Source organism: Aethalodelphis obliquidens, unplaced genomic scaffold, assembly GCF_003676395.1.
Source record: "Aethalodelphis obliquidens isolate GAN/ISIS:26980383/991018 unplaced genomic scaffold, ASM367639v1 scaffold1, whole genome shotgun sequence".
NCBI classification, from domain to species: domain Eukaryota; kingdom Metazoa; phylum Chordata; class Mammalia; order Artiodactyla; family Delphinidae; genus Aethalodelphis; species Aethalodelphis obliquidens.
In genome coordinates this window covers 95,595,389-95,611,002 of record NW_020837945.1, presented here as the reverse complement: position 1 = coordinate 95,611,002, position 15,614 = coordinate 95,595,389, and the positions used below count along the sequence as shown (strand labels likewise).

The 15,614-nt window shown below is 41.1% G+C and overlaps 1 protein-coding gene across 2 annotated transcripts in view; it reads right to left on the bottom strand.

Annotated features, from left to right (window-relative positions):
- Positions 1–15,614, bottom strand: part of SLC7A14 (solute carrier family 7 member 14) — a 119,065-nt gene that overhangs the window by 30,458 nt on the left and 72,993 nt on the right. For both annotated transcript variants that reach the window (XM_027111905.1, XM_027111912.1), the window contains 2 exons: positions 9,117–9,353; positions 7,309–7,526 (listed from right to left, as the gene is read on the bottom strand). In XM_027111905.1, coding sequence (XP_026967706.1) covers positions 7,309–7,526; positions 9,117–9,353 — 455 coding nt within the window. The remainder of the gene's footprint in view (positions 1–7,308; positions 7,527–9,116; positions 9,354–15,614) is intronic.

Here is a 15,614-nt window from a genome sequence, read left to right as displayed (position 1 = left end):
TCCTGTCAGGACTTTAATGCTTCAGTTCTCTAACTGGAAGTTCTTATTCTGGGGTCCATGCAATTCGCATGGGGGAGGGTCTGAGAATTTTTCAGAGAAAAAAATACATCTTTCTTTTCACTACCCTTCAACTGAATGTTATCATTTCTTTCAATTATGAGTGTAGGTGACTAACAGTACCTGTGACTTTGTCACCAATAGCAATCAGCTGTTTTCCCATCGTATTAGTTGTTGCAGAGATCTTGAAATACCACTTGTGCTCATTGTGACTTCCAATTTATGTCAGTTATTAGACATAGATATTAATATTTAAAGCACTGATAACAAAGCACATTGTTATATCACAATTTAAAAATATTTTTATAACTATATTTCAATATACAATTGACCCTTGAACAACATGGGGGTTAGGGGTGCCAACCACAGCACAGCTGAAAATTTGAGTATAACTTATACTGGCCCTCTGTATCTGTGGTTCCCCCATGTACTCGGTTCCTTCATATCTGTGGTTCTGTATCTGCAGATGCAACCAACCACTGACCAGTGTAGTACTGTAGTATTTACTTTTGAAAAAAAATCCACCTAAGTGGAACCGCTTGGTTCAAACTCGTGTTGTTCATAGGTTAACTGTAATTGATTTCTTTCGAACTCCTATGTAATTAGGTTATTCATTTATAAACACAATTTATACATAGTATAAACATAATTCAAAAGGGGTCCATCGGCTTCACCAGACTGCCAAGGAGTCTACTGCACACAAAAAAATCTAAGAACTCCTGATCTATTCTAATAGAAAGAACTTCTCAAACAAGCAGTTGTCACCAGAGGGGTACTTTCTGGGAGAGGAGATAACTCCCAATTTCACACCAGCGAAGTCCTCCATTTGAGGACGTGGAAAGTGTCTTTGGCATCCAGACAAGAAGGTCAAACAGATCTCACCTCATCGTATGTGGAGGTTCACAGGTTTGGAAACGTGCTTGTTTTCATTTGTCTAACAAATGTCTCTGGTGTTCAGGGATGAATGATTACTGGGACTGTAGGCTCGCTAAGCTGCTCCAATCAAGGAAAGCCTTGCTTTAAGACAGCTTCCAGAAAACAGTCCTGTCTTCTCTTCCTTTAACATCTTTCTTCCCGTACACACACACACACGCACACGCACACGCACACGCGCACACACACACCCCTCTTGTAAATCATACAGTGACCTTCTCTGACAATCAGTCTAAAGATGCATTGCTCCCGATTAGGATGTCCCACGGCTACGGTGCTATGCCCACTTGGTGTGATCAGTGCTGGATGGAAAGGTCATAGATACTGCAAGAGCTCCCTGCTGAGGATAGGTGGGTAGGAAGGTCCTAAATAAGAACTATAGGGCCAGTCTACCCTGGAAAAAGGTGAGAGGTCTGTAAACCATGCCATATGAAGATTAACTGAGGACCAGGGGATGTCTAACTGAAAAAGAAGACTCAGTGGAAGATACCTCCAGACAGAATTGGAGGGACACCTTCCAATTTTGAAGGCTTCAGAGGGAATCACAGAGCCATGCAAATGGGTGGCATAGGACTTGGTTAGGAGTGCAGATTCTGTAGACTGTCAGACCTAGGTTGGTTCTGCCAGGTACTAGCTTGGTGACCTAGAACAAGTTCCTAGCCCCTTGGGGTCTCATTTTCTTTATCACTTAAATGGAAATAAAGCTCATTGGATTGTTCCAGGGATTAAATGAGATAATACAGTCAACCACAGTCATAGAACACAATAGGTACTTAATAAATATTCCTCTTATCAGTAGTATTTTTATTACTTTTATAAGTTTTTCTAGAACAGATGAAACCAAGGGCACAAATTCCTCCTCCTCTTCCTCGTCCTCCTTATTTTTTCTTTTAGAACTTGACACATTTTATTAACTGTTCCCAAGAACCAGGAACTGTGCTTGGTGATGTGGATGCAGTTATGTGCAAAAAGCACTCTGAGCTTGACTTCCTGGGGCTTGGAGTCTAGAGGACGCTGCACGACCCGAAATGCTACCTTGACTGTGGTAACAAACTGAACAAGATTAATAAATATCTATATTGTTTGTAAAACACGGATGCTACTATTTCCCAGATGAATGAAAGAATGGATGGCAATTACTGATAATGATTAGATACCAGAAAATTAACTATGATCAAGTTGGGAAGAGAGAGAATAAGTTTGCAAAGAGAATATCTGTTAGCCTGAACTTGCATGTGTAGAACTAGAAAGAAATTATGGTTGAAGAAAGACTAAACAGATCAAAGGTAGGACATCTGGAGGTTCTACTGCGATAGGCAGGACACGGAATTTAACTCAGATGGTTCAAATGAATGATTTCAGTGCAGGCACTCTAGGGGTCAGGGCTGGGAAGAAGTGAGGAAGAAATACCCTGGCCTTGTTCTCTTCTCACCTTCTGATCTGATGATACCTCCCATTGGCTAAACCCAACAGGAAGCAACCAGCAGGGGGTCTTCTGGAGCACAGAACAGAGCATGAGGGGTAGAGAATGGATCTGGGGACTGTGGGCAAATAGGGAAAAATCAGCGCACCTGCCAAGATCAAACAGACTCTGGCCTAACAAGATATAGATTAAATAAACAGATTATGTAAGAAAAGATAACACAATTAGCAAATAGGGTCACCTTTTTACCTGAGTTAGTTTGAATAAGTTCTTCTTCCTTGTAAGCAAATAATTTCTGGTAAATACAAAAGAACCATGAAATGAAACTGTGTATGGGTGTGTCTCTACCCAAATACCCACTAAAAATGCTTTCCACTTCACTCTACCCAGATCTCAGATCCGGCCTCTGGTATTTACGATTAGGATACACTTCCATGCATGAAAGAATGTGTGTGGTACCTAGGGGTGAGCATCTGTGAATTAAATTGGTGGGTGAAGTGTGTGTGTGTGTGTGTGTGTGTGTGTTTCTGGGTTCATCTGTACTTTATCCTAACTTTCCTTTAATGTTTTATATAAATAAAAAAAAACCAATATTGATTTTTATTTGATGACATTAATGGAAATTGTCTTCCAAAGTCCACCTGGTGTAGCTGCTCAGCCAGGCGATCCAGATGGCTCCTTCCCTCTACAGAGGTTTGTGGGGAAACAGCACGCCCCTCAGTTGCTGGCGGGCCGTTGCTTAATTAGTTGACAAAAGAATGTCATTGCTGGCCTGCTACTCAGCGTCTGGGATCCCTAAACGCTGGCCCTCGTGCCTTGCTGATATTTGAGAGGCATTAGGATGCGGCAGCTCTCTGTATTCTGCCTTGGCGTGTCTGCCAGATGTGCCTAGGAGATAATTAGGCACATTTTTATAATTCACTCTCAAGGTCACAAGACAAAACTCCAACTTTAACAGCATTTCCTTCCACCCTCATGCTCCAGATCTATTAGCAGCCTGTCCACAGCGACAGTGGAATGTGCTAATACGTTCCAACAAGTGGATTCAGATGTGGAGACATGGGAAACAGGTTTTCCTTTGTTTGGAGGCTGTCAGCATTCCCCACAAATACTTGCTCTGAACCATTTTCCTGGGAGCTATTTGTGCTGGTAGAGTGTCTTATTTGGTTAAAGAGAAACCATAAGATAGCATCGAGAACAAATAACATATAGCGAATACGCATCCAACAATGTTCAAGAGCTGAGGAATTGCAGATGGAAGCAGGGGTTCAGCTGAGGGCCAGCAGTTACTTGATATAGGGAAAAAAAGTGTTTGTTGTTCTTAAGCTCTTCAAGACCAAAGAAGCATTTGACCCAGAACCTGTAAGTGAGTAAACCATTCCTTATGCTATTTTCTTTGGAAGGAAGTGGTTGGAGCAGGGAAAGAGTAGGCTTCTGAGGGGTCTATGGCCAGAGGATGGATTGCTCTTTAACTCTTTCAGAGTCCTTGAAAATTGTTTCAAGTCATGTAATGGTATCCTTATAAACCACTCTGTCCACAGTGGTTTCCTCCATCCCGTCCTACCTAAAAGGATTGAAGAAGAAAGTGGACTGGAACTCTGCACTAGTTCCTTTGTCGGGGTGGGTCAGAATTTCCTTAAGGAGTGAAGAAGTTCATGAAACTGCCAAGTAGGCAACTCGATTTTGTTGACAATTGTCAGATGACAGTAGGGAGTGTGTTTATTCACTTGGTGGATGACATTCTCATGAGAAGGTGTCAGATCTTAAAAAATAGCCTCCATATTCAGACTGGCCTTGCTGGACTGGAAAAGCAACCTGAAACCAAAGTCAAGAAAGAACAGGTCTAGGCAGTCGGCTGTGGAGGAAATGTACAATGCAGAAATCCAAGGCCAGGCAGACAGCAGAGAGGATGAGTCAGCATCATCTTCACACTGGGCTGTCCTTTGTGCTCAGATGATGTTTTTAGGCACAGCCACTAGGACATACATTTGAATTTCTTGCAGGGAATATGGATTTGCAGCGAAAAATCCAAAATCCCAGCCAAGCTTTTTTGGTGACCAATGACAAGCCTACTCCAGGTAGACGTTTGGGTTGGAGTGAGGTCAGTGGCCAAAGGTGCCAAAAAGGACAGTTGGTTTGATGCGTGCAAACCTGGGCGTAATGGAGTAAATAAGGGCTTTGGCTCATCTAGGACTGGGATTGAATTTCAGCTCTATAACAGTCTAGATCTGTGATCTTAACTTTTCTAAACTTCAGTTATTTTGATGTAAACGTGGAGATCATTGTACTTATCTTGCAAGGCTGTGGTGAAGATTAAACGAAAAGTGTGTATGAAAGAGTATGTCATAAGGAAAAAATGGTTAGGGATGGCATCCTTCCTTTCTTTTTTATGCCTTGATTTCCGATTTTCTTTTCTTGCTGTAGAAGCTAGTGAGACCTGGGATTGGGTAAATGGGAAGCCCCTAAGCCTAGCTTGCTTAGCTCCTTCCGTGATGAGGCAGCTCCTGACTGAGGAAGGATGTGGAGCCCCTGAGCAGGGAGAGGAGATGCCCCCAAAGAGAATAAAGACCCCAGAACAAAGCACAAAAGGAAGAGCTAAAAGACTGGTTCATCTTCTTCAGCATGGGCAAAGGGTATTTACACAGAAGATATTGACTATTTCCAGTCTTCACATGGGGCCTAGACTACAGTGTGTGCCGTTTAGATAAGTTCTTAGGGAGATTTTGAAAATTAAACATGATCTGAGTCATTAAGAAGAGTTTTCGAATTGCTTTGATATGATGTCTTAGTAAAAATGCACATTTGGCCTGGGCCTGCTTAACTATACCCCCATCTTAATGCTCCTTCTAGCTCCAAGACCCCAGGACTTTGTGAAGGCTTAAAGGAAATGAAAATGTGACATGTCAGATTAATTACATTCTTACTTTTTTTTAAAAGGCGGCTCAGAAGGGAGGGGTCATCATACATAGGCACTCAGTGTAGTGGAAGGGACTCTGGAGCCACACACCTGGGTGGGAATTTCAGTCCTGGCACCGACTAGCTAAATGACTTTAGGCAAGTTACCCAGCTTCTCTGAGCCTTGAATTCTCTATTTGTAAGTTGGGGATAGCAGCAGCTGCTTTAAAGTTTTGTTTTAAGAGTGAGATAATATTCATAGAGCAGAATGCTGGGCACCCAGCAGGTAGTGGGTAAATTCTAACTCCATCCTCCTGTCATGATCGCTGTTGCTAACCACACAATGTGCACATAAAAACATCTAAGCTTTTATTCTTTTTTTGCAAACATTTGGTTGTCTTTAGTTTTACCACTTGATAGATGAGAAAACCTGAAAGCACAGAAGTTAACTGTTGGCCGAAGTCTTGTAGTAGGTCCATGACCCAGTAATTTCTTACATTGTTAAGAAAATGGTGAGAACATTTTCATGTGCTATGATGAAAATGCAGTTGAGTTCTGGGAAAACATTCTTTCTTTTTCATTATTACAATTTGTTTTTTTCTTATTTGATAGGAAGGGAACGATTTGTATCATAAGAAAATATAGGCTTGGGAATCCAGAATGGGGTTAACAGTGTTTCTTTGTCTCTTCTTCTGGTTTTAACCAGTTTTAGGATTTATTCACTTCAAGAGGGAGGGATGAAGTCTGCAGAATTCTTACTGATAAGCAGAAGACTAGAAATCTTGGCTTAAATTGCTTCCTTGCTTGTTTCTCTGCATTGAACAGCGTGGCATGGTTTAGAATACACAGAAGTTATTTTGAGTGTTCTCCAAGAGCTATTTCTGGTCCCTGGACCTCTTGGAGGAAAACCAGTGTAAGCAAAATCTACAAAAGCAAAACTGGTGGCATCCTGGACTTGCTTCTGTCACTGATTCTGGGTGGGTGTGCCTCTCCCAGCCTCAGTTTATTTACCTGTTAAGTGAGGGGTTGGGACCAGGTGACCTCTGTGATCCCTTCTAACTCAAAATTCTCTGATTTATATTCTACTATTTGAAAAAAAGAAGAATGAGCTGGTGAATTTTACCAATAAATCCATAAAGTAAGCATTTTTAGTCGTGCTAGAGAAAGAATCCAGGTGCGACTTAGAACTAGTACTTCTCAGTATAAAGAATTTGCCACTCGGACCTTCCCATCTTTCTTTAGCATAAACCACACCATCAGGTCACAGGAATGAGATCTGAAAATGTGCTTTTGGTCCAGCGCACTCTCTTGTCAACCCACAGACCACACCAGGTGGGCTTCTCTGCTCTCAGACCCCAGCAGAACTCTCCACCTTGGGTCAAATGTTGGGATTAGATTTGAAAACTGTTCTTTTCTTTTTCCATACCCAGGCAACACTCATGCTTTCCTCACCTGCCCACTCTCCCGGCCTCCTTTACTGCCTTGTGTATTTACGGACTGTCTGAATAGACTGTAGAGAGATTCTGTAGGACTGAGCTGTTCATGTACAGGCTATGGAGTCAGACAGTCCTGGCTTTGGGTCCTGACTCGGGCACTTACACTGTGTGCGTAATAGCAAGTCATTTGACCTCTCTGAGTGTGAGTTTTTTTCATCTGTAAGACCAGAATGTAAATATCCTCCTTGCAAGGTTATTAGGAAGGTTAAATGAGATATTATATGCAGAGCATTTAGCGTAATATTAGGTATATTGCAAGTGACCAAAACTTCAAGTCTATTATTGTTTTCCACATAAAATAGGATCTCAAATGTTTGTGAAACAAATAAATAAAAAAGAACCTCTTCTTCAGAGCATTCCAATTAAATTCAGATAAAAGGTGATGAAAAGAGTGCCATGAAGGTTATGAGACAAGCAGCATTTTCTTGAAAGTATGTCTCAGACTGTCACAGGGTGGATGGCAGAGCGTGCAACAGGTACACTGGGATTTAGGAATGAACTCACCCCTGACCAGCCGTGGGGCAAGAACTGGCCCTCAGACCAGTATTTCCCATTGATGAAGAAGCAGCCTGCAATCATGATGAACACCCACACTGCCAGGTTCAGCACATTGAGTACGTTGTTGAAGCCCACAGAATTCTTCACCCCCAGTGCGACAATGATGGTGACGATGACTGCGATCACCAAAGCCAGAAGGTCCGGGTATGATTGTTTTCCTTTCCCTAGAGTGGAAAGACATGAGCTAATATTGTCCAGGGAGAAAAAATCCCAGGCCTACCCCGGTGCATCTGCACTCAGCTCAGAGAAAGGTGGTCAGTTTGTTACGGAGGGAGAAGGAACTCTGTGTGTGTGTGTGTGTGTGTGTGTGTGTGTGTTTGTGTGTGTGTGTTCACGTCCACTGTGGTCCACAGGTGTCTATTTGCAAATGGGAAGGTTTTGGTATATAGGTGAGGCGGCCTAATATCCTGGACCAAAAATTGGGACACATGATACGACAATTACAGCAGTGCCTATGGAACCATCGCATGAAACATCCAAAGTCAGGACTGTCCCAGGACATTCAGATGTATATATGGATCTGACATGTTATTTGAACTGTTTTATCTTCATTGTTGTTTAGTTTATAGTCCATAAATTTCTCTTTGTTAGCAAATTTAGAAATACGTGTCTTGAAAATTATTGGAAGAAGGGTGTTCTTTCCATTTGAGTGAATGTGGTTGCGGAGAAGATGGCCGGAGAACATGCCCCGCCTTTTCTGGTCTTGTCTGTTGGCCAGTGGACTCCTGCCCTCTATAGAGTGGAGACGGCACTGCCTCTACAGTCACGCTCCTGGATTTCAGCTGAACTCTTGCCTGTGACCACCTTTCTCCGGACCTCATCTGTAAAGTGAAAGGGCGGGCTACCTGATTTTGGAGGACACTTTCAGACCTAAGATTCTATGAAATCATTATACTGAGAAAATGTGGTCTTCATATTTTTTATCTTCTCATGGTATCTAGGTGCTCAGCATTTTGGTCAGTTCTTCTGAGATAGGGGCACCAAAGTCAAATGACTTGCATGCAGCCCCTGAATTAGTCCCTGGAAGTTCTGGGGCAAGACCCCAAAGCCTCCTCAACTACTGTTTAGCTTCCCTTGAATGTAAAGGGATAGTCAGACATCAGGATGGAAAGTGGGTTGTAAGTGAGGCTCAGAGCCTGAAGTGTCAAGGTGTTTGTTACATGAGCTTCTGATTATTTAATATTCACTCATTTCGGTTACTCATCCATTCTGTTTCTTTTAGAAATATATTTTCTTATTTAAAAATTAATGCCTGCTTTTTTATGAAAAATTTTAAAAATGTTCTAAGGAAACCACTGGAGAAGTTCCTTATAGTTCTTTTTCCTGTATTAGTTTTATTTTTATATAGTTATTAACATGATGCACGTCCAGTTTGTATCCTTTGTCATACAGCATCGCATCAAAAACATACTCCATGCTATTACAGCAGTCTTCCTGGTCTTCCTTTTAATTGCTAGCTCTATAGTTTATAGATTACATAAACTAGCTGCCCTAGTTTATGTAATCACTGTAGAATGTTTAAGCTGTTTCTAATGTTTTGTTATTATAAATAAGGCTGTGATGAACATCTTTTCATATAAAGCTTTTATGGAAACTAGAATAATTTCCTTAGGATAGATTCAGAGGGGGAATTACTTGGCAAAAAATGTATTAAGGCCCTGGATACATTTTGCCAAATTGCATCCTGAAAGAGGAACCCATTTATTTGGCTCAGCAAGTTTGCATGTTGGGGTTAGAGTCTGTGGCAGTCTCACCCAGGCCGTTGAGGGTCCCCACGCTGTCCGCCATCCGGCGGCTGACCGTGTGGTTGGCCAGTGAGTCAAACATGCTGCTCAGAGCGCTGGCGCCGGCCGCGGTGCCAATCAGGTACTCCAGGATCAGGTTCCAGCCGATGAAAAACGCCACAAACTCCCCTACGGTGACATAGCTGTAGGTGTAGGCCGACCCGGTGGTCTTGGGGACGCGGACTCCAAACTCTGCATAGCAGACACCTGCATGGGACACACACATGGATGATGGATTTCAGAAGATGAGCTAAACTTCTGGTGGTTAACCATCTTGGGTAGAGAATACTGGAAATCTCTGGGACCTTAGAACAAATAGGCGAGGTTTTATATAAATGAATCAATTCAAAGTTCTAATGTGTTCCAGCTTCACTTCTGGAAAACTTTTTAACCTGAATGAATGCCAGAACTAATTCTAAGGAACTATTAGAAGCTGATCCTTTTCATTAGGAAAACTCCCGGTTATTGTATGTGTCTCTGTCATTGTTCCTTAGGTGTCAGGATATCCCGAGTGAACATGGATCTAACTCGTTATGACCCCACAATTGATGGCAGCAGGGTTAGGTTATACTAGCCTTCTTCTCTTTCATTTTTACCTGTTACAAAAGGTGTTCCTCATTTGAGAGTGATGCCTCAAGCGACCCTCGGAAATCCTGTACTATACTGGCGGGCGGGTGGGTGATAACAATGCAAATATAAATAACTGACTAGTTATTAACCAGGAAATTTAGCGCATACAAAAGATAATTTAATGAACACTTTTAGAGTGCCTACTGTGTGCTTGGGAAGGTGCCAAGTGCTGGGACTAAAAAAAGACAAGTAAGGCAGGGCCCTGCCTTCAAGGGGAGCTACACCAGGAAATCAGCTCACGTCGTAGGCTGTATAAGCTCAATAATCCAGAGACGTACAGGAACAAGGGGAGCAGAGATACATGTGCCTCAGCTGTTCTTGAGGTATACGGAGGAATTAACTGCACTCAGAAGGTGGAACATGAGGCAAAGACATGGTGGGGAGAGACAGTACGAAGCTTTGGGTGGAGTGGGATGTGCCTGGGGGGACTGGGAGGGTCCGAGGCTGGAGAGGCAAGCAGAAGTCATGTGTTTTCCAAAGTGGGTCAGGGCCGCCTTCCACCAGAGTCATCTGTTGAATTGTAGTTTCGGGAGATGGAGACCAGGAATCTGCATTTTAACAAGCTCCCCACTTACATTTGAGAAACACTGGTATATTGCCTCATTTTTTTGTTTTATAGAATTAGAGATCAAATTAGAAAGAGACAGGGAATACACCAAACTTCTGGAAGTTGGGAGAATATTCTACACTGTACTAGGAATTCTGGATTTGGGGCCAATGGGTGGGGTACCAAGTGGAAGGACAGACATAAGACAGCTTGGAGGAAACACACCAGGAATGGGATATAGGAGGAGGTAGAAGGGAACTCAAAGTAAACTTTACTTTCAGTCCCAAATTTGTTAAGAGCCAACCTTGAGGTTCTCTCATCACAAATCAGGGAAAAGTTGTTCACTCTTTTGTGACTAAAGAGAACAAGTTTCTTCTCCTTTTTTTTTTTTTTTTTTGCTTTACCCGGGCCTCTCACTGCTGTGGCCTCTCCCGTTGCAGAGCACAGGCTCCGGACGCGCAGGCTCAGCAGCCATGGCTTACGGGCCCAGCCGCTGCGTGGCATGTGGGATCTTCCCGGACCGGGGCACAAACCCATGTCCCCTGCATCGGCAGGCGGACTCTCAACCACTGCGCCACCAGGGAAGCCCTCTTCTCCTTTTGAAGGGAGTAAAATCAATGCAAGGAAGCAAAAAGAGAGATATCAAAAACATGGACACAATGAATGATTAAATGTGATGCACTGTCTCTTTTCCTTCCACTCAGTGGCATCAGTGTCAGGGCGTCCATGTGGAAGGAGCACTAGACCAGCTGGGCTGCCCTCTTGTCTTGACTCTACCTTGGACCTGTGTACCCCTGTACGTTGTTTCCTTCCTTGTAAAGTAAAGGAATTAGGCTGGGATGCTGTCTTAAGTGTCTTTCTACTCTGACAATCTAAGATTCTATTGTTATATGGAATTTTGCTACAAAATATATTGAACATAATTTTCTTTTACATTAGTTACTGTATTGTCCTGTATTATGGAGATGCTCTCAAGGCTAGCAAAGCTGTTTGTCCCTACCTTGAATGGCCTAGGCTGCTACTTATTTTGAGTTTCTATGTCATCCCCCTTCCCTCCACTTTGTAAAATTGTTTTCATCCACTTCCTGGAGGTCAGACTGTCAGTTGTTTCTTCTTGTTGCTGTCACAAGGCTTACATGGAGCAGTCTGACCTCCTCCTATTCTAAATTGCTGCCTCCAACACCTGATGTTTAAATTGTTAGGGTGAGTCTAAAATTAAGAGGAAGTGGTGTCAGAAGGAAGGCCTGGGGAACTCTATAAGGAAAGTATAGAGTGTGTAAGTGCTGAGTGTGAGACCTGGTGATATTTTCTTGGATGCTTGGCGGACTTGTGTAACTTAAGTGTTCTTTTCTCCTGAAGGGAGTTGAGTTTGCACATAGAGTAGGTTTCTTTTTAAGTGCAGTGTAAGGAAGGGCTTAGGAGGTAACTAAGTTATTCTCTGTAGTGCAGGATCCACATCTTTACCCAATAATTCTTTTTCTTATGTTTATTTATTTTTTTCTTATTAGTCATCCATTTTATACACATCAGTGTATACATGTCAATCCCAATCTCCCATTCAGCACACCCCCCCACCCCCCCACCCCCGCCACATTCCCCCCTTGGTGTCCATACGTTTGTTCTCTACATCTCTGTCTCTATTTCTGCCCTGCAAACCGGTTCATCTGTACCATTTTCTAGGTTCCACATATATGCGTTAATATACGATATTTATTTTTCTCTTTCTCACTTACTTCACTCTGTATGACAGTCTCTAGGTCCATCCACATCTCTACAAATGACCCAATTTTGTTCCTTTTTATGGCTGAGTAATATTCCATTGTATATATGTAGCACATCTTCTTTATCCATTCGTCTGTCGATGGGCATTTAGGTTGCTTCCACGACCTGGCTATTGTAAATAGTGCTGCAATGAACATTGGGGTGCATATGTCTTTTTGAATTATGGTTTTCTCTGGGAATATGCCCAGTAGTGGGATTGCTGGGTCATATGGTAATTCTATTTTTAGTTCTTTAAGGAACCTCCATGCTGTTCTCCATAGTGGCTGTATCAATTTACATTCCCACCAACAGTGCAAGAGGGTTCCCTTTTCTCCACACCCTCTCCAGCATTTGTTGTTTGTAGATTTTCCGATGATGCCCATTCTAACTGGTGTGAGGTGATACCTCATTGTAGTTTTGATTTGCATTCCTCTAATAATTAGTGATGTTTAGCAGCTTTTCATGTGCCTCTTGGCCATCTGTATGTCTTCTTTGGAGACATGTCTGTTTAGGTCTTCTGCCCATTTTTGGATTGGGTTGTTTGCTTTTTTAATATTGAGCTGCATGAGCTGTTTATATATTTTGGAGATTAATTCTTTGTCCATTGATTCGTTTGCAAATATTTTCTCCCATTCTGAGGGTTGTCTTTTCGTCTTGTTTGCAGTTTCCTTTGCTTTGCAAAAGCTTTTAAATTTCATTAGGTCCCATTTGTTTATTTTTGTTTTTATTTCCATTACTCTAGGAGGTGGATCAAAAAATATCTTGCTGTGATTTATGTCAAAGGGTGTTCTTCCTATGTCTTCCTCTAATAGTTTTATAGTGCCCAGTCTTACATTTAGGTCTCTAATCCATTTTGAGTTTATTTTTGTGTATGGTGTTAGGGAGTGTTCTAATTTCATTCTTTTACATGTAGCCCTCCAGTTTTCCCAGCACAACTTATTGAAGAGACTGTCTTTTCTCCATTGTATATCCTTGCTTCCTTTGTCATAGATTAGTTGACCATAGGTGCATGGGTTTATCTCTGGGCTTTCTATCCTGTTCCATTGATCTATATTTCTGTTTTTGTGCCAGTACCATATTGTCTTGATTACTGTAGCTCTGTAGTATAGTCTGAAGTCAGGGAGTCTGATTCCTCCCGCTCCGTTTTTTTTCCCTCAAGACTGCTTTGGCTATTCGGGGTCTTTTGTGTCTCCATACAAATTTTAAGATTTTTTGTTCTAGTTCCATAAAAAATGCCATTGGTAATTTGATAGGGATTGCATTGACTCTGTAGATTGCTTTGGGTAGTATAGTCAGTTCACAATATTGATTCTTCCAATCCAAAAACATGGTATATCTCTCCATTTGTTGGTATCATCTTTAATTTCTTTCACCAGTGTCCTATAGTTTTCTGCATACAGGTCTTTTGTCTCCCTAGGTAGGTTTATTCCTAGGTATTTTATTTTGGTTTCAGTGGTAAATGGGAGTGTTTCCTTGATTTCTCTTTCTGAATTTTCATTGTTAGTGTATAGGAATGCAAGTGATTTCTGTGCATTAATTTTGTATCCTGAAACTTTACCATATTCATTGATTAGCTCTAGTAGTTTTCTGGTGACATCTTTAGGATTCTCTATGTATAGTATCATGTGATCTGCAAACAGTGACAGTTTTACTTCTTCTTTTCCAATTTGTATTCCTTTTATTTCTTTTTCTTCTCTGATTGCTGTGGCTAGGACTTCCAAAACTATGTTGAATAACGGTGGTGAGAGTGAACAGCCTTGTCTTGTTCCTGATCTTAGAGGAAATGCTTTCAGTTTTTCACCATTGAGAATGATGTTTGCTGTGGGTTTGTTGTATATGGCCTTTATTATGTTGAAGTAGGTTCCTTCTATGCCCACTTTCTGGACAGTGTTTATCATAAATCGGTGTTGAATTTTGTCAAAAGCTTTTTCTGCATCTATTGAGATGATCATATGGTTTTTATTCTTCAGTTTGTTAATATGGTGTATCACATTGTTTGATTTGCGTATATTGAAGAATCCTTGCATCTCTGGGATAAATCCCACTTGATCATGGTGTATGATCCTTTTAATGTGTTGTTGGATTCTGTTTGATAGTAGTTTGTTGAGGATTTTTGCATCTATATTCATCAGTGATATTGGTCTGTAATTTTCTTTTTTTGTAGTATCTTTGTCTTGTTTTGGTATCAGGGTGATGGTGGCCTCATAGAATGAGTTTGGGAGTGTTCCTTCCGCTGCAATTTTTTGGAAGAGTTTGAGAAGGATGGGTGTTAGCTCTTCTCTAAATGTTTGATAGAATTCACCTGTGAAGCCATCTGGTCCTGGACTTTTGTTTGTTAGAAGATTTTCAATCACGGTTTCAATTTCATTACTTGTGATTGGTCTGTTCATATTTTCTGTTTCTTCCTGGTTCAGTCTTGGAAGGTTGTAGTTTTCTAAGAATTTGTCCATTTCTTCCAGGTTGTCCATTTTATTGGCATAGAGTTGCTTGTAGTAGTCTCTTAGGATGCTTTATATTTCTGTGGTGTCTGTTGTCACTTCTCCTTTTTCATTTCTAATTTTATTGATTTGAGTCCTCTCCCTCTTTTTTTTGACGAGTCTGGCTAATGGTTTATCAATTTTGTTTGTCTTCTCAAAGAACCAGCTTTTAGTTTTATTGTTCTTGCTATTGTTTTCTTTGTTTCTATTTCATTTATTTCTGCTGTGATCTTTATGATTTCTTTCCTTCTACTAACTTTGGGTTTTGTTTGTTCTTCTTTCTCTAGTTCCTTTAGGTGTAAGGTTAGATTGTTTATTTGAGATTTTTCTTGTTTCTTGAGGTAGACTTGTATAGCTATAAACTTCCCTCTTAGAACTGCTTTTGCTGCATGTCATAGGTTTTGGATCATCGTGTTTTCATTGTCATTTGTCTCTAGGTATTTTTTGATTTCTTCTCTGATTTCTTCAGTGATGTCTTGGTTATTTGGTAACGTGTTGTTTAGCCTCCACGTGCTTGCGTTTTTTACAGTTTTTTCCCTGTAATTGATTTCTAATCTCATAGCGTTTTGGTCAGAAAAGATGATTGATATGATTTCAATTTTCTTATATTTACTGTGGCTTGATTTGTGACCCAAGATGTGATCTGTTCTGGAGAATGTTCTGTGCGCACTTGAGAAGAAAGTGTAATCTGCTGTTTTGGATGGAATGTCCTATAAATAGCAATTAAACCTATCTGGTCTATTGTGTCATTTAAAGCTTGTGTTTCCTTATTAATTTTCTCTCTGGATGATTTCCATTGGTGTAAGTGAGGTGTTAAAGTCCCCCACTATTATGTGTTACTGTCGATTTCCTCTTTTATAGCTGTTAGCAGTTGCCTTCTGTATTGAGGTGCTCCTATGTTGGATGCATATATATTTATAATTGTTATATCTTCTTCCTGGATTGATCCCTTGATCATTACGTAGTGTCCTTCCTTGTCTCTTGTAACATTCTTTATTTTAAAGTCTATTTTATTGGATAGGAGAATTGCTACTCCAGCTTTCTTTTGATTTC